The sequence below is a fragment of the Schistocerca serialis genome, chromosome 3 (genome assembly GCF_023864345.2).
Source record: "Schistocerca serialis cubense isolate TAMUIC-IGC-003099 chromosome 3, iqSchSeri2.2, whole genome shotgun sequence".
Classification (NCBI taxonomy): Eukaryota; Metazoa; Arthropoda; class Insecta; order Orthoptera; family Acrididae; genus Schistocerca; species Schistocerca serialis.
The window spans coordinates 102175348-102201706 of record NC_064640.1 but is presented as its reverse complement, the minus strand read 5'-3'; the positions used below and the strand labels follow the sequence as shown (position 1 = coordinate 102201706).

Below are 26359 nucleotides of genomic sequence, written 5' to 3'. Positions count from 1 at the left end.
ACAGTTTAATAAAAGAGAAACTAACATTCAGAATGCCTGAAGCCAGAGTCATTATTTACAAAAAATAAAAATAAAATAAAAACATAAAAACAAAGTAGTGCCAACTACAAAGTCAAAAAACATACTTTTCCTCTCCGATCATTGTTGAAGTGAAAACAACTAACATAGACAGTTTCAAGTACATTGATCAGTCGGCTACAATGAAACCTAGAAACCATTTGAGTGTCAAAAGAGCTCAATAGGTTAAAATAAACTAGGACATTATGCCTACAAAATAATTAATCAGTAGATGTTGTTTTGGAAAAGATTAATGATTTTTACTTTTTTTTTATTTCTAACTGAAAAACCCATAGAAATGTTTTTCCACCATTATATTATGTATCTAAAGTTTATTTGTGAAATTCAATTTTGTAAGATATCTACAGTATATACGGTGCAAGTAATTCAATAAAACGTGTTCCCTGGAAATTTTGTTTTTTGTCGATGTTGACTTTTGTGAGAACAGTCCTCAGTTGCTATCTGATGTTCAGAGTCAACTGTGGCACATGCTTCCATCAAGGCATTCCTTACAGTGGCTTATATGATGTCTTTGCAGATCAATAAAGACCTGGCCAGTGATACCTGCATTGGATTCTGTCTAGAGCCTCCATGGATACCATGTGACCATGTTTTGGAGCATCATGTAGAAACTTAGAATTACCTAGCTGTAGATGAGCTGGGATGAAGAGCAACCATTTCCACTTCACCTAATCATACTCTCTTTTATACAAATACAAGACACTCTTTTTCAGTTGTAGAATACTTCATCATGAATTTGGATAGTGTACTATGGAAGCATAAGCTCTTATCTTATCAGCAACTTCCTGAATTTGTACTAGAACTGCACCTTTCCTGTACCGGGTAGTGTTGGTGTGAACTAGCCCTGGACAGGTTGGCCAGCAATAATGATGTCAATGAGACTTTCTGACATTGGAGTAACTGTTGTAGTCCATGGAGGATTTTCATCTGTGGCAGCCTCACCTTCATAGATTGTCGCCACACATAGTTTTCCTTAATTCAGCAGCTAGGAGTGTGGCTGGTACATCTATACAACAAGGGAACAGCTGTGGTGCGTTGTGGAGCGACCTCATCCAAGGCGTGATGATGGGCTTCATCCCGCTGATTGATTTTAATCATCTGCAGTTGACTGCCACAACTCACTGTTGTGGTGTTTGACATTTCGGGGTGTAATAGCTGCTGAAAACTCTTTCTTTCACTGGTGGCTGAGATTGGTGCTAAAGATCAAGACACCTCTTCTTCGACATTCTCTGTTACCTCCTGATGTATAGGATTGACATTGGTCTGACACTTCTGACTGCCATAAATGGCAGTATTTCTTCTTGTACTACTTGGCATATGAGAGAGATGAGGTCATTGTGGTCTGTCACAACTGCCATAGGGACCACAGTCAGGAGTCGGTGATACCGCTTTCATCCGACTCCCTTCTGTTGCGTTTCCTCAATGTGCTGGCACCATTTGATGAATGCTGCTGTTGTTTTCACATCCTTTAAAAAAGACAGAACAACTTAATACATGTCTTCTGTGTCTCCTTTCATCAAATGTGAGATTTTGTCGGCTCCTATCATATTCATATTCACAATGTTGCATAGAGCCAAAACATCCTGCACATAGGACTGTGTTGTAACACCAAGACACTGGGTCCTGTTCTTCAATTTTTCTTCCACTAAACAGACTTGCAATCAATTGTCACCAAATGTTTTCTTCAGTTTGGTTTGGAATTTGCTCCATCTGTTGAGGTTATCTTCCTTGTTCCCACACCATTGCTGGACTGTGATGTTAAAGTGGAAGTACACATTTTCTAAACACGTTATAGTGTCCTGCCTGTTGTATTTGGCAACTCGGTCAAATCCTTTCAGGCGTTTCATTGGGTCCAGACCAGCCATTCCGGAAAACACTGATGGATGTCTGGTGTACAGCTGACACACTGTTTGCTTGTGATCCATTGGTTTTCTGAATATACAGACGTTTGTAACAATGATTCCAATTCTTATGTGTGTAGGTGAGAGCTCTTATGTCACCTTGTTAGATCCATGGTGATGTAGATGTTTAGGAGTACCCAGGGTTTCTACCAAGTAGTGTCATCTCATAACCACAGTCAAGTCCAAATTGGAAATTAGGGTCATAAAGGAAGTACAACACTTAGCACTGAATGCAAACGTATTACAGAAACTAAAGCAAAGTCAGAACAGAATTGAACTCTTGGATGGAGTGGGATGCTATTTGTACAATCATAGAATATTCCAGAATAGGCAGACGTTACAAACAGAAGTTTTGAGAATCTTCCAGGAATAATAAATACTATACAACAAATGCTTGGTGGTGTTGGGTTCGAACCGTCGACCCACAGCACAGCAGCAAGTGATACTAATGACTACTCCATAAAGGCAAGCAGCACAGCTTCAGAAATATGCTTGGTGCATATGACCACTCGGGACTCACTTGGCTGTACCTGCTTACATGTAAGTTGCAGTCACGGATAGGATGTGCTTCCTTTACTCACCACTACACCTCGCTCTGCATTGTGACATAGATAACCACCATGTTTCCTTAGCCACATACAGTAGTCCACATGTCTGTTGGGTTAACAGTCTGCAAGTGCTCACTCACGTCAAGGCAAGTGAGAAAACTGCTGGCCAAGTGCACCTGAGCCACATCAGAAGTGAGTGATGAGGAATGAGTGTCTTTTACACAACTTCACTACATGAATGTAGTGCTCAAAGATGTAATATACAAGTACCAAAATAAAAAGTAATGTGCTTTGCAGTACATACAGATAAACACGTGTGTTTCATAACAAGTGTTTCCCATTGCTGATTCTGCAGGTATTGAACCTGTAATCAAGTTCTCTCACACTTTGTAACATGTTCACAATAGTCTGTTGACCAGACATTGTACGAGGGTGACTCCAAAAGAAATGCACACAACTTTTTTTAAAATCCATCTTTTATTCTCCATGTTTGAAAGTTTTACAGTGTGTAGAACAATATTTTCATTTCTCTGCATAATTTCCATCCCTCTCAACTGCCTTACGCCATCTTGGAACCAGTTCCTGTCTACCCGCACGGTAAAATTCCAGCGTGCACAAGGGAGTCATCATCTTCAAACCTTGTTCCACGAAGAGAGTCTTTCAGTTTCCAAAAGAGATGATAGTCACATGGAGCCAGGTCAGGACTGTAAGGCGGGTGTTTCAGTGTTGACCATCCAAGTTTTATGATCGCTTCCATGGTTTTTTGAGTGACATGTGGCCGTGCATTGTCGTGCAATAGCAAAACATCCTACTTTTGCCGATGTGGTCGAACAAGACTCAGTTGAGCTTGAAGTTTCTTCAGTGTCATCACATATGCATCAGAATTTATGGTGGTTCCATTTGGCATGATGTCCACAAGCAAGAGTCCTCTGGAATCAAAAAACACCGTAGCCATAACTTTTCCAGCAGAAGGTGTGGTTTTGAATATATTTTTGTTTCCTTGGGTGAATTTTCATGATGCCACTCCATTGATTGCCACTTTATCTGTGGTGAAAAATGATGGAACCATGTTTCATCACCTGGTACAATTCTTCCAAGAAATTCACCTCCACCATTCTCGTACTGTTCCAAAAGTTCGCTGCATACTGTTTTTCTTGTTTCTTTGTGAGCCACTGTCAACATCCTGGCAACCCACCTGGCACAAACCTTTTTTAACGCCAACACTTTCAGTATTCTGTAAACACTTCCTTTCCGTATCCCAACATAGCATGACAATTCATTCATTGTGATGCAGTCACCATTTCGTTAACTCTCTGCACATAGTCTGGAGTGTGTGCAGTATGAGGCCTGCCGCTGTGAGGACAATCCTCAATATTGCCGTGCCCACTTTCATCACGTAACCTGCTTGCACACTGACTAACTGCACTGAAATCAACAGCAGCATCTCCATACACCTTTTTCAACCTCTTGTGGATGTTTCCCACTGTCTCGTTTTCACAGCACAGGAATTCTATGACAGCATGTTGCTTCTGACGAATGTCAAATAGCAGCCATCTTGAAGACATGCTGTGACGGCGCCACTCATGGGAACAGGTTGAACCAAGTTTGAAAACAAGCAGGAAGGATGTATCTACACACTGTAAAACTTTCACACATGCAGAATGAAAACTGTATTTTTACAAAAATAGTGTACATTTCTTTTGGAGTGACCCTCGTAGTTCTAATAGGTATGCTGGTACCTCAGTACCTGCCACATGCGAGGAGGGCAGGAAATGAAGATACAAGAAATACTGGGACTATACTGTTAATTACTAATGACAGTTGGTAGATCAATGTTGAAACAGACTAGGCATACTGCCTAAAGTGATCACAAATCGCTTATGTAGGCAGTGCAATTCGCCTCTCCTCTAATGTCATCTAATGACTACTTTCTAAGATGTTGAAACCAGTTATGATACTATCTGTATGACCTGAGAATTCAGTTCCGTGTTTATTGGCTAGCCGATGTTATAATGTGGTATCTACATCTTCATCTACATTTATACCTTGCAAATCATGCTTAAGTGCCTGGCAGATGGTTTATCGACCCACCTTCACAATAATTCTCTATTATTCCAATCTCAAACAGCGCACAGAAAAAATGAAAACCTATATCTTTCCGTGAAAGCCCTGATTTCCCATATTTTATTATGATGATCATTTTTCCCCATGTAATTTGGTGTCAACAAAATATTTTTGCATTCGGAGGAGAAAATTGGTGATTGAAATTTCGCAAGAAAATTCCACTGCAGCAAAAAACACCTTTGTTTCAATTATGTCCGCCCCAAATCCTGTATCATGTTGGTGACAGTCTCCCCTATTTCTCAATAATACAAAACGTGCTGCACTTTGAACTTCCTCAATGTACTCCATTAATCCTATCTGATAAGGGTCCCACACCTTGCAGCAGTACTTCTAAAGAGGTCCGACAAGCATTGTGTAGGCAGTCTCTTTATTAGATCTGTTGCGTCTTCTAAGTGTTCTGCCAGTAAAACGCAGTCTTTGCTTCTCTTGCCCACAACATTTTCTTTGTGTTCTTTCTAATTTTTGTTGTTCATAATTGTGACCCATAGGTCTGTAATTGACTTTACAGCCTTTAGATGTGACTGATTTATTGTGTAACTGAAGTTTAACAGATTCTTTTTAGCACTCATGTGGATGACCTCACACTTTTCACTGTTTAGGGGCAATTGCCAATTTTTGCATCATACAGATTTTATTTCAAAATAATTTTGCAATTTGTTTTGGTCTTTTTATGACTTTACTAGACGATAAACAACAGCATCGTCTGCAAACAACATAACATGGCTACTCACATTGTCTCCTAAATTGTTTATATAAAGAACAGCAAAAGGCCTATAACTCTACCTTGAGGAATGTCAGAAATTACTTCCATTTGCCTCAATGACTTTCCACCACTTACTTCAAACTGTGAGATCTTTGATAGGAAACCACGAATCCAGTCGCATAACTGAGACGATATTCCATAAGCACGCAATTTGACTACAAGCCGCTTGTGGGGTACAGTGTCAAAAGCCTTCTGGAAATGTAGAAATATGAGATCAGTCTGAAATCCTTTGTCAATAACACTCAGCACTTTGTGTGAGTAGAGAGCTAGTTGTGTTTCACAAGAACGGTATGTTCTAAATCCGTGTTGACTGTTGTCAATAGACCATTCTCTTTGAGGTAATTCATAATGTTCAAATACAGTATATGTTCCAAAATCCAGCTGCATATCAGTGTTAATGATATGGACATGTAATTTATTTGGTTACTCCTACTGCATTTCTTGAATGTTGATGTGATCTATAAAACTTTCCAGTCTTTGGTTACAGATCATTTGTCGAGCGAGCAGTTGTCTATGATTCAAAGAAAGCATATTACTGTGTGCGGTGAGAGTGTAATGCCTTTGCTGATGGTCAGATGGGAATAAAATATGTTTGCAGGAAGGCAGAGTAGGTATGTGTGACCAAATTTGATCAGTCCATCTTCAACTATAACTAATGCTGACTCTGCTGTCTGTATGGATGAAGATATCCACAAGACCAGAAGACTTGAGACTGATTAAATGTTCATAATAATAGAAATCCTCACTGATGCAATTCTCAAAATTAAATGATAACTTCAAACCACTAAGTTTGGGCATCTTGGTTACCTAGTCAGCTCACCCTTGGGACAAAACTGAGCGTGATGCTTTAATTTTAAATCAGAAAGATGAACATTACATGTATTTTGGCAGTATAGGTATTTTATTCATCACTTAATAACTCTAAGAGAACATTAATTAACATGTTGTCTTGAAAGATGGCACTTGGTTCCACTTCCACATTTACTGTGCAAATCACTGTGAAGTGCTCTCCATTGTACCACATTTTAAGATCCTTCTCGTTCCATTTCTGGATGGAACGTGCGAAGAATGACTGCTTAAATGCTTCTGTGTGCACTGTAATTACGTTAATCACATCTGCGTGGCCTCAAAGGGAGCAGTACACTGAGGGTTGTGGTACATTTGTAGATTCCTTACATTATACTGGTTCTCGAAAACTTGCAATTAGGCATTTGTGGATTAGTTGGCATTTATATTCAAATGTTGGCAAGTTCAGATTTTTCTGCATCTCCATGACAAACCTGACACCATCCATGCTGTCCTTCTTTATATATGATTGCTATCACCTGTATATGCTGTTTAGGAAGGGTACCAACACTAGAGAAATATTCTAAGATGGCTCACAATAGTTTTTTATCCCAAAATACAGTCGCCACGTGGTTGAAGGCGCAGGCGGCCGAATTTTACGATGAAGGAATTTCCAAGCTCGTCCATCGCTACGATAAGTGCCTTAATTTAAATGGCAACTATGTAGAAAAGTAATATTTAAGTGTGCCTTTCATCTGTATATAATAAAAAAAATTTCCAATACTTTATTTATTTTTAATTTCAAAATGTAATGTACTTTGTGGATAGCCCTCGTATAATCATACAATAAAGGATCCTTCTTTCTATGTATTTGCAATACATTACATTTGTCTAAGTTAGGATCGGTTGCCATGCCCTGCACCAAGTGCCTATCCACTGCAGATCTTCCTGCATTTCACTGCAATTTTCTAATGCTGCAACTTCTCTGTGTACTACAGCATCATCTGCGAAAAGCTACATGGAACTTCCGACACTATCTACTAGGTCGTTTATATATATATTGTGAAAAGCAATGGTCCCATAACTCTCCCCTGTGACACACCAGAGTTTACTTTAATGTCTGTAGACGTCTCTCCATTGAGAACAACATGCTGTGTTCTGTTTGCTAAAAACTCTTCAATCCAGCCGCACTGCTGGTCTGATATTCCGTAGTCTCTTACTTTGTTTATCAGGCGACAGTGCGGAACTGTATCAAACACCTTTCGGAACTCAAGGAAAATGGCATCTACCTGGAAGCCTGTATCTAACATTTACTGGGTCCCATGAACAAATAAAGCGAGTTGGGTCTCACACGATTGCTGTTTCCGGAATCCATGTTGATTCCTACAGAGTAGATTCTGGGTTTCCAGAAATGACATGATATGCGAGCAAAAAACATGTTCTAAAATTCTACAACAGATCGATGTCAGAGATATAGGCCTATAGCTTTGTGCATCTGCCCGACGACCCTTCTTGAAAACTGGAACTACCTGTGCTCTTTTCCAGTCATTTGGAACCTTCCGTTTCTCTAGAGACTTGCAGTACACGGCTGTTAGAAGGGGGTCAAGTTCTTTCACGTACTCTGTGTAGAATCGAATTGGTATCCCATGGTGAATTGGTATCCTGGTGGTGTCAGTTTTTGCCAGCAAAACATGCTCAAGATCAAAGTTGAGGCTTACAAAAGCTCTATCTAAGTTTTGTGCTCGCTTCGTGTCTTGTTTATTCTCGTCTCAAGCCCTGTCTTTTGCTAAAATGTGAGCCTTATAATTAGGCTTAAGTTCATCTTCATAGACCCCAGAGGTAGTGTAGGCTGTGCGTAGATGGCACTTGTCTTTTTTGGGGTGATTCAAACTAAGGTTGTACTTGTATGAAAATATTTTCCCATAAAAATGGGGTTTGGCTCCGTTAAGCCCATTTTCTGTATGTGCCGAATTGTACCATACGTGAGTGTGATATTAAGTGGTGGACTTAAGAATTTTCTTTTTGTCCCAGAATGACAATAGTGGGATTCAGCTACTGTAAAGCTTTCACTGTGATTCCTCACACTATCCAAGAGTTCTAGAGAAGTGACTTTTTACATAATGGCCTCTTTTGTCTTCTTCATATGTGTTTTTGGATGTTCTTTCCTTCATCATTATATATGTAGCACATTTACAGATTCCAAGTGTATTCAAAAACATGGTCTTACTGAATTGAATTCATTGTATTCTTCATTGTAAGTAGAAGGTAACAGTGAAGTAACTGTTTGAATTCGCTTGTGTTCATGTCTTTTTAAAGATTATTTCTGTATTGCTGTGGGAAAGGCTCTCTTTCTCCCATATGTCTCTGTATTTCAAAAATGCTCAGCCTTTCTGCATGTGTGAACTTTTTCTAACACTTCATTCTTCAGTCATTTTGACATGGCTCTTTCATGCATATTACAGGAACATGCGCTTTCCTGGATGAAGTATATGATTCTCTGTGCTGCCGTCCGATTTTGGAAACATTTCTAGACCACTGTTCCTGATTTTTTAATTTTTTTCTATTCCAGCTTGTTCTTTAAGGTTTACCTTTTATGCTTTCTAAATTCTGTTCTTTAAAAGGCTGCAGACCAATAATGTTGTCTTCAATTGCTCTTTTCAATGGCTCGTGTTCTACTTTGTTAGCATCAGTTGGCTTTAAATGCTTCAAACTAACACTCACTCATCTTTGTGGCTCATCATCTGATTCATCATCAGATGACAGTTGTTATTCTGAAATAGGAGGGGAAATGTGGTGAATCTGAATTAAGACTGTTGTCACTGGCAAGCAAAGTGGAAGGAAAAGTGGCTGATTAGGGTGGTTTTCCCCTCAGGACATGCAAAGAACCATTGCTACCTACAGAAGAACAGAAATCTGTTTTAATATATTGTCTATTTTATATTTAAAACATTCCTTACTATTCAGTTTAACAAACATCACAATAAATTAAAAGCATAATTTTTATTGTTTCCACTTAGTATCTACAGAATATCAAACACACAGAGAGAGAGAGTAGAAATATGATTTCAAAATCAAGGTACTTCAGAAGAAATTACATGCAGTATGAGACTCTAAATTCCTTTTAGAAGAGCTTCCAACATTGTCTGCCCTCTGGAACTCATAACTAAAAATTGATACTATAAGAGAGCTCCGAAATCAAACAAAGGTGACTGATTTCTTCACTCTTTACAACACAAACTTAAAAAACATTTAAAGAATGGGGGAAAACAGTGCTCAGCAAACATTGTTGACAACCTTTCATAGACACATAGGCTACATAAATATCTCAGCGTTGTACACTGGTTAAGTGTTACAACTAGATAGCTCATGATACCTACTTCTAGCATTATAGTTCTTTCATCATTGGCATTTTGTTTTAAGGCAAAATTGGCCAACCCAAGATATCTATTTGTAGCACAGAAATACTCACTGGTTTAACACTTACCTATTTGTTGAAATGCATTGTGTCCCAACAGTAAATCCTATGGTATATCCATTTGTAGCATTGAATAGAGCACATCATGTAGGCAAGTGTCCTGTAACTCAGAAGTGCAAAAAACCGAGTGACCTAGTTGTACTAAGGTGGTAATAACTGGCCACAGAGCCCTTGCTGTAGTATATAAATTAATGTAGGAAAAGCACAGACAAGAAAAAGTGATTTGTTTATATGTAAAAGTAAAATATAATCTTGATAAACTTAAGAGTGCATTAGCGGATGAAAAATGAGAAACAGTCTACAATGCAACTGAATGTTAAGTGGAAGTAGTTCTGTAAGCTGTTAAATAAAACTAAATGAAGGATTTGTTGTAGTAAAAGAACTAAAGAAAGCTATAAATTATAAATGTGAGAAGTTCCCTCCTGAAATCACTGAGCAGAGAAATAACATGAAAGATACTTCATGTGTAATGAATTACAGTTTTTTGGCCAAATAAAAACTACTGGAAATGAAGGGACCCTTTGACTAATCTTAAAACTCAGAAATGTGCATCTCAATCAATCATCTCCAGTTATGTTCATCCATGGCATTACTGAGAGCAGTCATCTCAAAACTTTGACCTAAAACTTTTTTTAAATGACGTGCTAAAGAAATGAAGAAGAGAATAAGTTAAGCCTCTAATACACGAGAATTATCTGACCTGTTGAAATATTTATATGAGATTATATTGCTGTATAAAAAAGGAATAAAAACTGACAAAAAAACTACAGACCAATATCATTAATTACATAAACTGGAAAATTTGTACAGGTGCTTACCCTGATATTGGCAAAGCTTTCGATTCTGTGAACATACCACTTTACTGCATAAACTACAAGAATAGGGGACGAGAGAGTAGCCTTAAAACTACTTAGTCCCATTTCACAGACAAAAAGTAATGTGTTAACTCATAAAAGGAATGAATAGGTGTTAACAACTAAATCAGTCTACAGTTTACATCAGTGTGGGATACATCAAGGAAGTGTATTAAGTCCCTTTTTTATTTCTTGGATATTAGTGATTTAATGGATCCCCAAAATTCCAACATCATAAGCTATGCGGCTGAAACATACTTTATCAGCTGGGGCAATGATACACAAAATGCTGCCGACAGTAGTGAAATCAGTTACAGTATTCTGTCTACTTACCTCAATCCAAATAAACTACATGGAAATAAGGAGAAGACAGTGACAATGCAAGCCATGCTTAACTATAATCTAAATATAAATATTACTCAATTTACACTTCCTTGACACTCAACTATACAAATAAACATTTTTTAACATTTGTGGACAAACACCTGTCATGAAAGGAGCATATAGATCATGTTTGTAAGAAAGTTAGTGCAAATATGTGCGTACTAAAATGGGTGTGAGCTATCCTAAACCTTGAAACCTTAAGGCAAATACACTCTCTGACAAAAAGAAGTTAAGGGTACAGAAGGGGAGTAAAAAATGAAATCAATGAAATGAAACTTCAAGGGTTGAGAGTGTATGTGATAGTATTACAGTGATTACATAATCGAGTCAATTTTTACAGAGAACTTGGCAGTATGAGTGCACTTATCAGTATGCTGATGCACCTCCTCTGATCTGGATGCATGCACTTGCAGTTGGGAAGAGTATTATAAAATTGTTGTATCCTCTCCTGAGGCAAGCTGGCCCACAGTTGTTGTAACTGGTCTTTGATATCCTGGATACTGACACTGGGACAGAGTTGACATCCGAGCTGTCCCAAAACATGTTCTGTCGGGGACAGATCTAGTGATGTTGCTGGCCAAGAGAGTACCTCTAAATCACATAGACCATTCACAGAGACATGTGCCTATGTGGGCAAGCATTTTCCTATTTAAAAAATGGCGTTACGATACCATCTTATGAGAGGTAACACATGCTGACACGGGATATTTGTGACATCCTGTTGCATCGTTTGAGCTTCCTCAATCACTATCAGCCAGTACCTGAAGTCATATGTGATGGCTGTAAACACCATGATTATAGGAGTAACACCACTGTGCATCTTCCAAAATTTTGGAAGAAGGGGATCTCTCCCCAGGTCTTTGCTGCACTTACAGATGACCATCATCTTGAGTAGTGCAGAACTATGCTCTATCACTGAACACAAGACGATTCCCTTCATCAGCTGTTCATGCTTCCTCATCATGGCACCTCTTCAAATGCAGCCATTTGTTGTTTGGTGTTAATGGCAGCCTATGCGTGGGACGGTAATTACCTAGCCTGGCTGCTGCTGGTCTGTGACTTCTTCAGTATTGTCAAATCAATGTCCTTTCATGCCCCTTTTCAAGTGTGTTGTTGTGGTGGAAGAACCAGTCTCCTGTCTGCCACAAATCAGATCTTCTTTGACGAACAGTGTTGCGCAATCTTCTTAAAACTTCAAAATAAAAGGTTTGATTGGCGGTCTGACATGGAGGAAAAAACTCTGAATGTTTCAGGCAGTTGATGGACGTCCTGAACGAGGTTTGCCATCAATCGATGATCGCCATTTTGAAATGGAGCAAACCACTTGTACACTTGATTTTTTTCCCCATAGCTTCATCTTGGTAAGCTGTTTCCAACATTAAAACAGTTTCAGCAGCATTTTTATCAAGTAGAAAACAAAATTTCACAGCTGCACATTGTTCCCTTAAACTTGCCATCATAAAAAATGAAACAAGAACAAAACAGCGTCAGCAAAATCAATCGCTACAGATGAACAGAACAAGTCCTGTCAACAACGCAGCTGGCACTGACCTGGCAATGAATTGTGCTATACACGCCTAGTGGCAGAAATGTGTACTACACAAGCTCCGCCCACAGCTATGTTATTCCTGTTTTTTTGGGTATCACCTCGTACATACCAACTGATGGTGTATACATGTGTACATGTACAAGTTACATTGACATCTGACTATGTCTTATGGATACTCCACTGGCCTGTCAGGCAGTGTATATTACAGTGATAAACCCACATTTACAGTATGATATTGAGATGTGGTGTGGGGCACCACCACTCTATATGGACAGGTTGTCTAGACTGCAAAAAAGGCAATAAGGATGGTAGTTATGGTAAACAAGAGAAAGCCTTGCAGAGATATTTTCAGAAAGTATAATATACTTACCATCTATTCTATGTACATCCTACAAGCAATAATGTTTCTGAAACTAAGTCTGGAACATAACTGTAATAAAAAGGCTGCAGACTGCAGTCCACATACAATAGGGGCATTCACTTTTTTTAAACAATAGACTACCATCTGATTTTAAGAGAGCTAATTTAAATGCCTTAAAGAATAAAATAAAGCATTCAATAGTAAATAAATACTTGTTTTCAGTAGAAGATTTCGGATTGTAATGTTCTCTTGTAAAACTATTAGTGTATGTAGCCATAAGCTTGCTTTTATAACAGACACCTGATTATGTTCAATCTTCTCATTTTGTATCAGTGTATACTTTTATGTTGTACTGGTAAGAGAAGTACAGATAGTACAGCATTGCATCTCATCATAGATTTAAACTAAAGCTATGATAATGTCCAAGAACTGATTAAAAAACTAAAGATTCTGTTACAGTAATAGTTGAAGAGTTTACACATTGCCCTTTTGACAGCCAAACATGTTTTATTTAGCATCTCTCTGTCTATGGTCCTTTGCTTCATTTACAAGTATTGTGCAGTAGTTGCTGTTTCTATAGATTTTTCTTTAGAGAGACTGCTGCCACTACTCATGATGATGATAGGTAACTTTCCCAAGGCATTCACCAAACCCAGACCCTTCTACTGGATTACCGCAGGATGTAGCATGATTCATCACTCGTTTCCAGTTATCCACTGTTCAGTGGAATTATACCCCATCGTTTTTAAGTTCTTATGCACAGCCATTGTGCTGGTTGGAGTGCTGCTAGCACTAGGGAACTCATATGTGATTCCTTCCACTGATTGCAATTGATTCTTTTAAAACCAGCCTCTGTGATGCTAGATAGTCCCTGCCCATCAGTCCATGAGGTCTGCCTGGTCTTGGTTTACCTGTGGCTGTTCCTTCCCATTTCCACTTCACTATCACATTGCCAACAGTTGACTTGGGCTGCTTTAGAAGGGTTGGAATGTCCCTGATGGACTTGTTACTGAGCAGATATCTGTTATAGCTACAAATAACACAATAAATATATCACCATTCTATGGTTTATTGACACAATGTTGGTACAGATAATTCTGTTACCAAGCACCAAGTTGTAGATGAACACTTCGTGGAAAATTATATAAATTGATAGTGATTATACCAATATGTCCTGGAAGCACAAGTGAAGTGCAGAATTCCGGTCGAATTCACAAGTTCATTGACATAATAAGCCCAGTGAACGGTTAAGTCCAAGTTGCAGTATAGCATTCGGATTCTAAGTCCAGACAGCAGCCAGATCAACATCGAATAGCAGGTCCACCACAGCATAGCACTTTCGAGTTGCGGAGTAGGACATAGCACGGTGGGAACTGGCTTGTAGACGTCAGTAGCAGTGTTAAATAAGGCTCCATAGTTAATGGAGTCAGTGGCTGGGTTCGCTGCGATGTTATCAGTAGGCTGCTCATGGAGAAGTGCAGCCAACAATGCGTTTCTCAGCTGCACATGATGGAGAGCGCCGCTTCTCAGTGCGGGGTTTTAATAGTGGTTGATACCCCACCCCTTCCCCCTTGGGGAAACGGGGAAGCATCTGCTGTGAATAAGCGCCATATGCATGGGGTTCTCCTCTAAGTCCTCAGCGGTGTTGGTGGCTCAGGGCACAGGAGCATATGGACAAAAACGCCCTGGTGTGGGGAGGGGGGGGGGGGGGGGTCAAAGATTGTGTGGAGTGGACCTGGCAGCAGAGCAGGTGGAGCCAGTGGCATGTCTTCATCTCCATCTAGGATTACTCGTGGTTGCTGACCAGGGGACATCTTGTAGTCTGGGAAGGGTAGCCTCTGGGGCTGGGCGATGTCGGGGGTAAATCGCTCTTATTGGGGGTGTGGTTTTGGTCAGCTGGCTGTGGGCAGAAACCATGTATATGTCTAGTGTTGCACTAGCTGGGTGGCCTGGGGTAGGATGGGAACTAGTTGACTGGTAATGATGGTGCAGAGAGGGGAACGGAAGAAACTGTTGGGAAACTAGTCTGGGATGAAGTTGATTGGCATGTAGCAGGCCCTCCCAGTCCGGAACTGGCACCCCGAAGCCCTTCCGGCCCTGGTGGTGCTGGTTTGTTGTTCCCAGAATCCGGGCTGGTTGCTGGCCAAATCCTTTCGTCCACACCAAGGTGTCTGACGGCAGAACTTTTGCAGGACTTTTGTCTCCGATGGGTGTGGACCTGTAACTGCTAAAAAAAAAAAAAAAAAGTAGTCACCAATGCATCAGTGGAGTGATCCTGGAGATATTTCTTCATCTGGGTTTTGAAAGTGCAGACCATCCTCTTGGATTCTGCATTGGACTGTGGATGGAAGAGGGACAGTGGAATGTGGCAAGTGCTATGTTGGGCACAGAAACCATGAGACTCCTCACTACAGAATTGGGGACCATTGTCAATTACAAGCACTTCTGGCAGACCTTCAATCTCAAAAACTTTTTCTTAGGCTGTGATGGTGTTGGTGGTTGATGTAGCATTGCATGTACTATGTGTGGAAATTGGGAGTAAGCATCAACCAATATCAAGAACATTGCGTTAAACACTGGCCCAGCAAAATTAATTTGTGCCCACTCCCAAGGACGAGCACATGGTGACCAAGAAGTAAATGAATGTCATGGGGCTGCTTGATTGCTGGCTCTAGCAGGATGGATGTGTTTAGGTGAGTCATTCGATCTCCTGGTTCATGCCTGGCCAATAAGTGAATCTGCGACCCAGAAATTTAGTTTGGGATACCCCTCAGTGACCTTAGTGCAATAGTTGCAGGACATGCTGATGTAAAGAATAAGGAATGACTACTCGTGGGTGTCCCTCATCAGAAATGAGTAGAATTACTACATTGATCAACATGAGCTGAAGGCAGGTATTAAAGAACTGACAGAATGCCGCAAAAGCCGTGGGAGTTTGCATTCGGGCCATCCATGAAGTATGTGACTTCAGACTTGGAGTATTTTGTCATTACCATTGCAACTGCAACCCTGGAGCTGGTAATGGGAAAAGAATCTATGACAGCTTCTGCTTCTTCATCAATGTAAAAGTGCAGAATTTCTTCTTTGTCGAACTCTGAGTCAGGTCCCCATGGAAGGTGGAAGAGGACACCAGCATTGACATGCTCAGTCATGTTGCAGAAGTGAATCTCATACTGGTAGTGCATCAAAAATAAAGCCCAGCACTGGAGGTGGTGTCTGGAATCTTTGTTGTTGGACTGAATAAGGAGATCAGTGGTTTGTGGTCCATGGCAAGGTGAAACTTTATGCCATAAACAAAAATGTGAAATTTTTTAATGCGAATATGATGGCCAGCATGTTGGGTGTCAGTCACTGTTTTCTATGCATAGGCCACAGGGTGCTCAAAGCCATCTGCCTTACAATGGTACTGGGCACTATGCACTGTAAAAATTTGCTGAAAATAACGAAAATATTTGTATGGTTGATGTTGGTGCTGTTCTCTGATTTTTGCTAAAAAATTTAGTTTAGATTGAATAGTTGGATCGAGCCCCCACAAGCTATGGACAAAAATGTATATATTTGTTAAACTCAACACTCAGCTTAATTGAGCGGCCCCTGAGATGTGGCTATTCTCAATGTTTGGCTACATTTTTCCTCATACGGTGCCAGCTCACATCTGTGGTAAACTCAGTTTTCAAGCTGAAATAAAATAAAATTTAAAAAATGCAGACAGTTATTGCAGTGAAATTTTAAATATTGAGGTACTCACATTGATTTATAATTTGAACAAGTAGTTTATTTCTATTTTTCCATGAATAGCCTTCAGTATATTGATCAAACAGTTAAAAAGTCCAATTTTTTGTATCTGCCACCGTTTTTTCACAAATAACGTTCTTGTGGCATGATTTTGCTTTCCCCGGGGCTTTTGATACTGAACATAAATAAACAAGTAAAAATACATTCTTAATTGCTCACCTATCTCTTTAAACTTTAGAATGCTGCTGCCAGCTTCGTCTCTTTAAATCGGCTATGATTGCTCAATGCAGCTCTACAAGCTGCACCCATAAACAGTTTGTTCATATTAATCGGCTAAAGCATTGCTGAGATATTAGCTTTTGACCTTTCATAAATTTACAATTTTTAAGACAACAGTAACTTTTAAACTATTATATATTTTTGTGGTGTGTGTAGATAATTTAGCTTTACATGTTTTTCTGTTCATGAGTGCCAACTCTCACCTCTGTGTCACTCTTAGTTCTGTTTTTTATCAATTTTTTTCTGGCATGTAAATTCCTCCAAGTGCACAAACATGGCCATACACTCCCCCACCAAGCTTCCGCTCGGGATTTTCCGAAGCCGCATGATCGCTAGCTGCTCACCACGACCCCATAGCAACTGCCAGCCATGTACTCTGTGGCAGAGAACTGCCGCTCTTATCTCCCCACACAGCTTGTATGCTCACAGCCTCCCTGTGTGCCAGGACTGCTCCAACGCCTGTATCAGATGCAGCCACTGCATTAACTGTCTGCTTTGTTGGATCAATATGTGCAGGGCACAGGGCCATTAACAACTGGGATTTCAACCTGTAGAAGGTGCGCTCGCAAGCTGGTGTCCACTTTTTTGCATAACTGAGACAAGGGGGCAGTTTCTGTTGCTACTGCAGGTAAGGACTTTCAGTAATACAATATCTTTTCCAGAAAGGAACGAAGTTGCAGAAGCATTGTTGGTCTGGGAAGTGTGATTATGGCTTCGACATGTTTATCCAGAGAACAAATGCCCAAGCTGGAAATGATGTGGCCGACTTACTGAATGTCAGGCTGAAAAAAACATTTTTCTTTTCTGCATTTTAGGCCAGCCTCCTTTAACATGCTGAATAAAGATTTCAGACTGCGAAGGTATTGCCCATTGTCCTCCCTGTTACAATGATGTTATGTAAATAGTTAATGCATCCATCCACTTTTCGTACTAATAGTTGCAAAAACTATTGGAAAATAGCAGGTGCACTTGCTGTACCAAACATTAGGCATTTCAAATAATAAAGCCTGTGCGGCATTTTAAGTGTAAGCAGCTGTTGAGATTCTGCATCAAGGGGATGTTGGAGATATGCATCTGCTAGGTCTATTTTAGAGAAGAAGTTTCCACTTTTTAATTTCGACAGTAATTCTTCCGGCTTCAGAATAGGATATGTCTCAGTCTCTGATTTGGCGTTGAAAGTTACTTTGAAATTGTCACACCGGCAGATCGTCTCTGATGGTTTTCACACTGTGACTAATGAGGTAGCCCATTGACTAGAAAGAATAGGTTCCAGAACTCCAATTGCAGTTAGGCGATCCAATTCTTCCTTTACTTGGTCTCTGAGAGCTAAAGGAATGGTGTGTGCTCAGAAGTATCGAGGCTGTCTATTGTGTTTCAGTGTTATATGCATGTCAAAATCCTTTGCGGTATCAAATTCTGGGGTGAACAGGTCCTGAGAATCCCAGCAAACTGTCTCTAGCTCTGCGCACAGTTCGAAAAGCTTATTGGAGGTCTCTTGATGGTCGACAGTGACAGTGACCAACATCCATCTGTTGTGCAGGAGGCTGTCTTGCCTAACAGGACTTAGGACATACAGAAGCTAAATGGCAGTTGATAGAACAGTTTTGGCAGTAGGCCCATCTGTCAGGACAGCCTTCATGTTGATGTTTCTTAAAACAATCCAGACATGATGGCAGTTGTTTCGGTACCAAAGACCAGTTTGATCAGCTTGAGTGGGGTGGAGGACGTTTTTGGTTAATAGTACAGCATCCCACCTGTACTGTTGCTACATCTAAATCCCCACTAGTGTGGCCTTTGGCTGCTGTCGTGGATATTATAGCTGCTATGTTGATCCTCGACTCCAGTTTCTCTTGCCTGTTGCTTTGGTCACTTCAAAGCTTTGTGCTAAGTCCTAATGATGGTTCTTCGAGTTGAAGTGCCTCCTGCTGGAAATCCCTGATGGAGTACCCCAGATGATCATGTCCCTGATCATTTCTTCTGCAACTTTCTCTTCCGAACCTACATATGTAGGAATGATCATCAAAATAAAATAAGAGAAATCAGTGCTCGAACAGAAAGGTTTAGGTGTTCGTTTTTACCGCGCACTGTTCGGGAGTGGAACGGTAGAGAGATAGTATGATTGTGGTTCGATGAACCCTCTGCCAAGCACTTAAATGTGAATTGCAGAGTAATCATGTAGTTGTAGATATGTTTCCTTACTTTAGGGGTAACAAAATAACGTTTTTGCCCTAAGCCTTCCAACTCTGAGGCCCATTCTTGATGAGTCTGGTTTGGCTGTTTCTTGCATGGGTAAAATGCTACCCAGGAGGAAATTGCATGGATATGCCACTGGTAATATTTAGTCAGCAACAAATGAATATTTGAAAAGATGAGCTCTGAAGGCTTAGGTAAGGGGTCCAATTTGCTCAGTAGTCTGTAAATGTCATGTTTTGATGAAGACAAAAACAAAGATTTTATGAGGCTGGCATCAGTTACCTTGAATGTGTGTAAATGCTTCAGTAGTCTTGATTCATTGGCTTCTCAATCCTCTACAGCGTCATCCAAGGAAGGAAAAACTGGCAATTACTGTGTTGCTTGTGTCTGTAGTAAGCTTTGGAGAAGTGGTTAGAGGGTGTTGAGTAGCAGCTTCTGGTTCTCATCCTGCTGATGAATAAGTTGTGACCTGCCCCGACTTCACAATGGGAGCACTGATTAACTATGGCCAGATGACTCCTCTCGTTTAGCGGTAATAAATTACCTATGCAAACCTTCCTCCTGAATAAGTCTGTCTGTTGGTGAAAACTGTATCAAAATCCATGCCATAGTTCTTGAGATTAGCCTTTGCATAGAGACAGAAAATGTGGCAGGGGACTTTCATTAATAACATGTTTGTATGCTCACCATTGATAGTGTTACCGAGTCAATTTCTCTATCCGTGTATTCAGGTTGAAGCAGGGATTAGACACAACATGCCTACTGTCATAGAGCATGGTGACAGTTCCTGTATCTCACAGCGATAAGCATCAAAATTCCTCAGTAGGTCCAGGAATGACTGTTCCGCCCATTTTACAGCCCTGATTTTGTGTCAAGCATTTTTGTTCCCAAACATAAAGCATGGTATACAGTTACTGAAAGAATCAGCCTGGCTGTGCATTATTGCATCCCAGGCAGTGAATCAAAAGTAAGTACCCTTACTATACCTCTTACAGGGCAGGCTTGTACAGCACATGACTTTTGTATCATGGGATGACAGACCAATAAACAGTGCTTACACTGTACTGGCATTAGCATACCTTTTTATAGTTAAGAATGTTTTATTTGTTTGCCAAGAACTAAAAACTCAGTTTTGTTGTGCTTTTGCTATTGTTTTAGCTAATGGCAAGTTTGGTGTTTTATGCTTCCTGTAAAGCAGGGTTTGATCTGCAAACATCTCCATGAATTATTAAGGAAGGTGTTTTAAGTAGATCAGCACTCGCATGTCTTTTGAAGAATTGGCTAAACATATATATCAAATAAATTAACATTTTGGCTTCACAACTGGGGCAGAAAGAAAGTGATGGGGATAGTAACTGATTTTATCATATTCTTCTAAATACATACTCTGGAAGACACTGTACAGTGTGTGGTAGATCATTCCTTGTACCACCACTAGTCGTTTCCTATACTGTTCCACTCACAAATATAGTAAGGGAAAATTTTATATCTATATGCCTCCACAAAAGGGGCCTAATTTCTCTTATGTTATTTTCATGGTCCTTACACAAAATGTATGTTGGCAACAGTAGAATCATTGTGCAGTCAGCTTCCTGTGTTAGTTCTCCAAACTTTGTGAATAATGTTCCTCAAAGCAAACATCGTCTTCCCTCTAGGGATTCCCATTTGAGTTCCTGAAGCACCTACATAATAGTTGTGTGTTGAACAAACCTACTGGTAACAGATCTAGCAGTCCACTCTGAATTGCTTCAATGTCTTCCTCTAACTGGACTTTGTGCAAAACCCCCAACATTCGAGCAGTACTCGAGAATGTCTTGCACTAGTGTTCTGTATGCGGTCTCCTTTATGGATGAACCACACCTGCCTAAAATTCTCCCAGTAAATTGAAGTTGACCATTCACCTTCAACAGACATCAACCATTTCCCTTCTCTATTACAACTCATACGTGCTCGTTCAATTTCATATCACTTTGCAGTGTTACGCCTAAATATGTAATCAACACGACTGCATCTAGCACCACACTACTAATGCTGTATTAAAACATTATGGCATTGTTTTTCTGTCTCATTTGTATTAACTTAATTTTGCTACATCTAGAGCAAGCTGCTAGTCATCACACCAACTAGGAATTTTGTGTAGATCATCTTGTATCCTCTTACAGTCACTCATCTTCAACACCTTTCCATACACCACAATATCATCAGCAAACAACCGTAGGTTGCTGCTCACCCTGTTCATTACATCATTTATGTATCTAGAGAATAATGGCAGTCCTGTGATACTTCCCTGGGGCACTCCTGATGATACCCATGTCTCTGATGAACTCTCACCGTTGAGGACACGTACTGGCTTCTATTACGTAAGAAGTTTTTGAACCACTTACGTATCTGGGAGCCTATCCCTAATGCTCATACCTCTGTTAACAGTCTGTTTTGGGTACCATGTCAAATGTTTTTTGGAAATCTAGGAATATGGAATCTGCCTCTAAAACTGCTGATTTGTGAACAGAAGCTTTACCGTCACAAGGAAATTACTTATCTTCAAACTGAGGGTATGTTCAAGTATTCTGCTGCAAACCAATGTAAATGATATTGGTCTGTAACTTTGTGGATCTGCCCTGTTGTGCTTCTTGTATACATGAGTCACCTGTGCTTTTTCCATTCGCTTGTGCTGGGCGAGAGATAAGTGATAAATCCAAGCTAATTAAGGGGCCAGTGCCATATAGTTCTCTTTGTGAAACTGAATTGGGATTCCATCAGGACGTGGTGACTTATTTGTTTCCAACACTTTCAGTTGCATCTGTATGCCAAGGTTGCCTATTACCATGTCCTCCATATACAGGAGTATGTGCGATGGTCAAATGAAGGTATGTTTGTACGATCCTCCTGTGTGAGCGATTTCTTCAATCCAAAATGTAAAACTTCAGCTTTTCTTTTGCTATCCTCTGTTGCTGCACCAGACTGGTCAGTGAGTGACTGTATAGAAGCCTTTGACCTGCTGAGCGATTTTAGATAGGGCTCTCAGGAAGATCTTTTGCTAAGGTATGATGGTGGTAGATCTTTCATGCTTCCTGCATTGATCTTTTTACAGACACATGAGTCTCCACTAATTTTTGCCTGTCATCACTTGCACATTCTCTTTTGAACTGAGATAGCAACAGTCTTCACTTCTTCATGATTTTCCAAATTTGATTATTAACCACAGTGGGTGTTTTTGGTCCTTAATCAACTTACTCGGTACATACTTCTCCACAGCACTATATGCAATCCGTCAACATTGCCTAAGTGAATTTCTAGTAACTGTTTACCTGCTGTGTCTAGTGAAAATGCTCTCGATACAGAGAATTTTACGCCACCATTTGTCAAATGTGTGATATTTTTACCCAACATGTTTCAGATCTACATTATTCCATTGTCAGGTGCTTAAAACTTCTATGCTATTAGGCACCATCAAAAGTAAAGTACTAGCAGCAAACACACCCATTTGACGATTGTACCTTGAGAGTATAACATGCTAACAAGAGATGTTCTAGGAAGAGTTTTGTGTTTGACAGTGGTTTTTTGCTGCTGGGGTTTTACTTTTGGTGGGGCCAGATGGCATAGAAGCTTTAAGCACTTGATAATGGGATAATGTAATCCTGAGACATGTTGTGGTAAAAATACCATACATTTGACAACTGAGAGTGTAACATTCTGTGTGCCAATCCACAAAACAGTTGTATTTTGGCTTCACAACAGACAACAGAAATACTTTCCTAGCCTTCTTGATTGATTTATTAACTTTAGTAACCATCATCACTTAAATATCATGATCACTAATACCTGCCTTTATACTGACACCGTCGATATGGTCAGGCCTGTCTTTAGCTGCAAGGTCTAAAGTATTTCCATTGTGTGTGCGTTCTCAAACTAGCTGCGCAAGACATTTTTCGGGAAACATACTCAAAAGTACTTCACGAGATGGCCTGTCCTTACCCCTGTAATGAATTCGTAGATGACCCAGTCTATACTCAGCAGGCTATTGTTACTTCCAACCAATATTGCATGATCTCAATATTTCAGTGCTACTGAGCCTAGACTTCCTTGGAACGGCTCTAAGACTATCATACTGGAATCAGGAGGCCAGTAGAAACATTCAACAGTTAACTTGATTTCACCTAAACCTGTTACATGCATCCAGGTAACTTCACAGTCAAACTCAAATTTGACTTCAATAGAAACAATATTTTCATTGACTGCAGTGAATACTTGCCCTCCTATTGCATCCAATCTGTCTTTCCAATATACGTCTCAGGATTTGTTAAATATTTCTAGGCTTTCTACTTTGGGCTTCATCCAGCTCTCAGTTCCAACAATAATTTGAGTGTGACAAAATTCTAGGAGAGCAGGAAATTTGTGAACTTTGTTACGAGTACTTCAACAATTTGCTGACAAAATTTTGGCAATCGAAGTGTCTTTACTCTGAACACTGTCTTGTGTGTTGAGTGGTGAGTGTTCATCAGAGTACCTCAAACTAATGTCTAGCCTTAAAAAAGCCATGTTTACTCAACAAGTACTCTGCTACCCAGGTGGCACTTGATAATGCAGGTCCAAAATCTGCAACTATGATATACTGAGTGCAAGCTGGTTTTCTTTACAGCCCTGAACGCTATTTCCTTAAGAGGCTCCATAACATGCCTAATGTTGACACTCCTGATAGCTAACAAACTGCTGCTTCCCTGTCCCTGCTCAAACCCTGCTGCTAAATATGCAACTTCCTACCCTCCTGAGGTGTCACCAATGTAGCCTGATGCCTTACTGAGCTATGGAGCTGACTGTCCAAAAGAAATGACAGCTGTATTACAGACTGCCCGAATCTACACTTCATGGCTAAAAAACATGAGATTACACCTCTTAAATAGAAAATCAGTCACAGAATTCAAGAATTAACTGTGAATCAAACACAGAAATTTCTAAATACATAACTTGCTGTTGTGCTGGAGTAGAACAGGAGATAGCTGGGACTTGCCCCCCCCCCCCCCAACCTTTTTTTCCACAGTTTTGCCCCCCCCCCCCCCCCACCTCCACCACCACCACCACCACCACCAAATCCAGTCCAGTGCTAGCTTCGTCTCTTGTGGTATCTGTTTTCCATGTGAATCTTTCATTAGGAGGAGGCTACTATATTAAGAGATTCATTAGATGTTGTAACCCCCCCTCCCCTCCTGTAACCCCCCCCCCCCCCCCACTCCTCCTCATGCCACCCCTCCTAAACACACACACACACACACACACACACACACACACACACACACACACACACACACACACACACACACACCTTCAGAAAAGTTATAAAATCCAGTGTTCCCTGTGTTGATTGCATTTATTGTAAATCTGTTGTAATTTACACCATTAAGAGAAGAAAGGTAATGATCAATAAATAAAATAATAGATATTGTGTTTTTTTGTATCTGATAAAACATGTCCATGTGCCTGCAGGGTCACACATTTTGGAAGAAATGTGTAATCATTGGAATATGGGGAAAAATACTGCTTTGTAAATATATCTGCTGTTGGTTGATATCAGAAGGTGTCTGCATTTCATTCGGTGAGTAAAGCTCAGGATTTATTAGTTGCTTTATAGAAGTAGGTAATATTTAATTTAAACATTGAGGAGCACCGTAATTTGTTGTTGAGCAATGTTCCAAGAAGGTTTTACTAGACAGCAATGATAAGAAACCAAATGCCCTTACATTTTATAGTAGTACCTAACATTATCTATTTTTGTATTTACATCAGAATCCAACTGCCTTTTATGAGTAAGATTATAAGGGTGCATTATATGTCTAATATTTATTACAGTTTGCTGTATCTAAAACAAGGTTTGTAATAGACCTATATTCATCGATGAGATTTGACGTTATTGCATGCGGGGTAGAGAGAATTTATAAGATGGGACATAAAGTTATCAGAGCTATCAAATCAGTATTGGACAATCTGATTTGTGGTGCATTATAGGGGAGGAATGTTACAGAGCCAAAGTATAGGTTTTTATTTAATTTTCTACATTGTCTGTGACAGTGATGAGCGAGTTAAATATTGTGTGTAGGTGTGTCTCACAAATGAGAACAACTTGCGTAATAGTGTATAATGTATTGCAAATGATCTCAACTTGTCCAGTTAAAGTTATATGCCAATCTCATAAGCTATGAAAATGAATATACACTCTTACATGCATGATAAACAGGATGCCTAATGGAATGTAACCAATTGAAAATTGAAACACTGGATTTAGTTCCAGCAGGAGTATAATTCAAACTCTTTCTTTTCCCATTCTTTTATCATGGCTGAATCCTTGCGTCCTATTTCTGTGCATATTTTCTTTTAAAGGACTGATCTGAGGCTTATTTCATATTGTTTTATTTCTTATCTTGTCCCTTATTGTCATACCCAGGATCCCTTATAGAAAGCACATCTCTGTTGCTTGTACTCTACTCACATATTTCTGTCTCCAGGTCCAACATTCTGATTCATATGTCAAAATTGGTCAATAACATGATTTCTGTGTTATGGTCTTTTCTGTCATGCAGTTTCCGAAACGTTCGTGCCAAGCCTCCAGGCTGTCACAATATGCCATCGGTTAAACTCAAACAGATTGCATGCCTTCCCCATTCTACACATGGACAGCACACTCACTGATAGTACATGCACCATGCGTGTGTGTGACTTGTGAGTCATTCCTCACCAGGTGATGCTGCTATTGCCTGGATGGGCTTATGTGGATAATAAGCCTGTTGTCGTAATGTTCTGACTGATCATTATAGATGTTCATCGCAAAGCATAGATATCAGTACCATGACTGTGTAAGAAAGGCAGAAATTACTCCCACTGCACTTCAACACTCTGCACACCTCAGTAATATCAGCCAAGGAAAAGTGTGCACACAGTTTTTTCCAGTTTAATGCCACAATTTTTCAGTCTCTTTCATTCATCTCTGTTCCACAATACTGAGTGTATGTAATCCATGCTATCCTGCATCTGTGCTGCAATGCAGAAATCTAACTGCCACACACACACACACACACACACACACACACACAGTAAATACTATTGTCACCTTTGAAAACTACAGCTCTAGACAGAGCAAACATCTTAAGACTGACTATTCTCCTCCAGAAGACAGATTGAGTAGTGTGTACGCAATACATAACAAAATTCTCATACTGCATTAACTTTTATCTTAAGGCATTAGTTTTATTTGAAGAAACCAGAAAATATCTTAACTCTTCCAAGTATTCTTCACACTTCTCCATCATTATGGAAAATGGGAGGAAAATAGAAGCATTT

At 39.9% G+C, this 26359-nt stretch overlaps 1 protein-coding gene across 1 annotated transcript in view; it reads left to right on the top strand.

Moving 5' to 3' along the window:
• LOC126469770 (lysophospholipid acyltransferase 5) overlaps positions 1 to 26359 on the top strand; it is a 175780-nt gene that overhangs the window by 104079 nt on the left and 45342 nt on the right. Inside the window, exon 7 of the mRNA XM_050096997.1 lies at positions 24512 to 24620. Coding sequence (XP_049952954.1) covers positions 24512 to 24620 — 109 coding nt within the window. The remainder of the gene's footprint in view (positions 1 to 24511; positions 24621 to 26359) is intronic.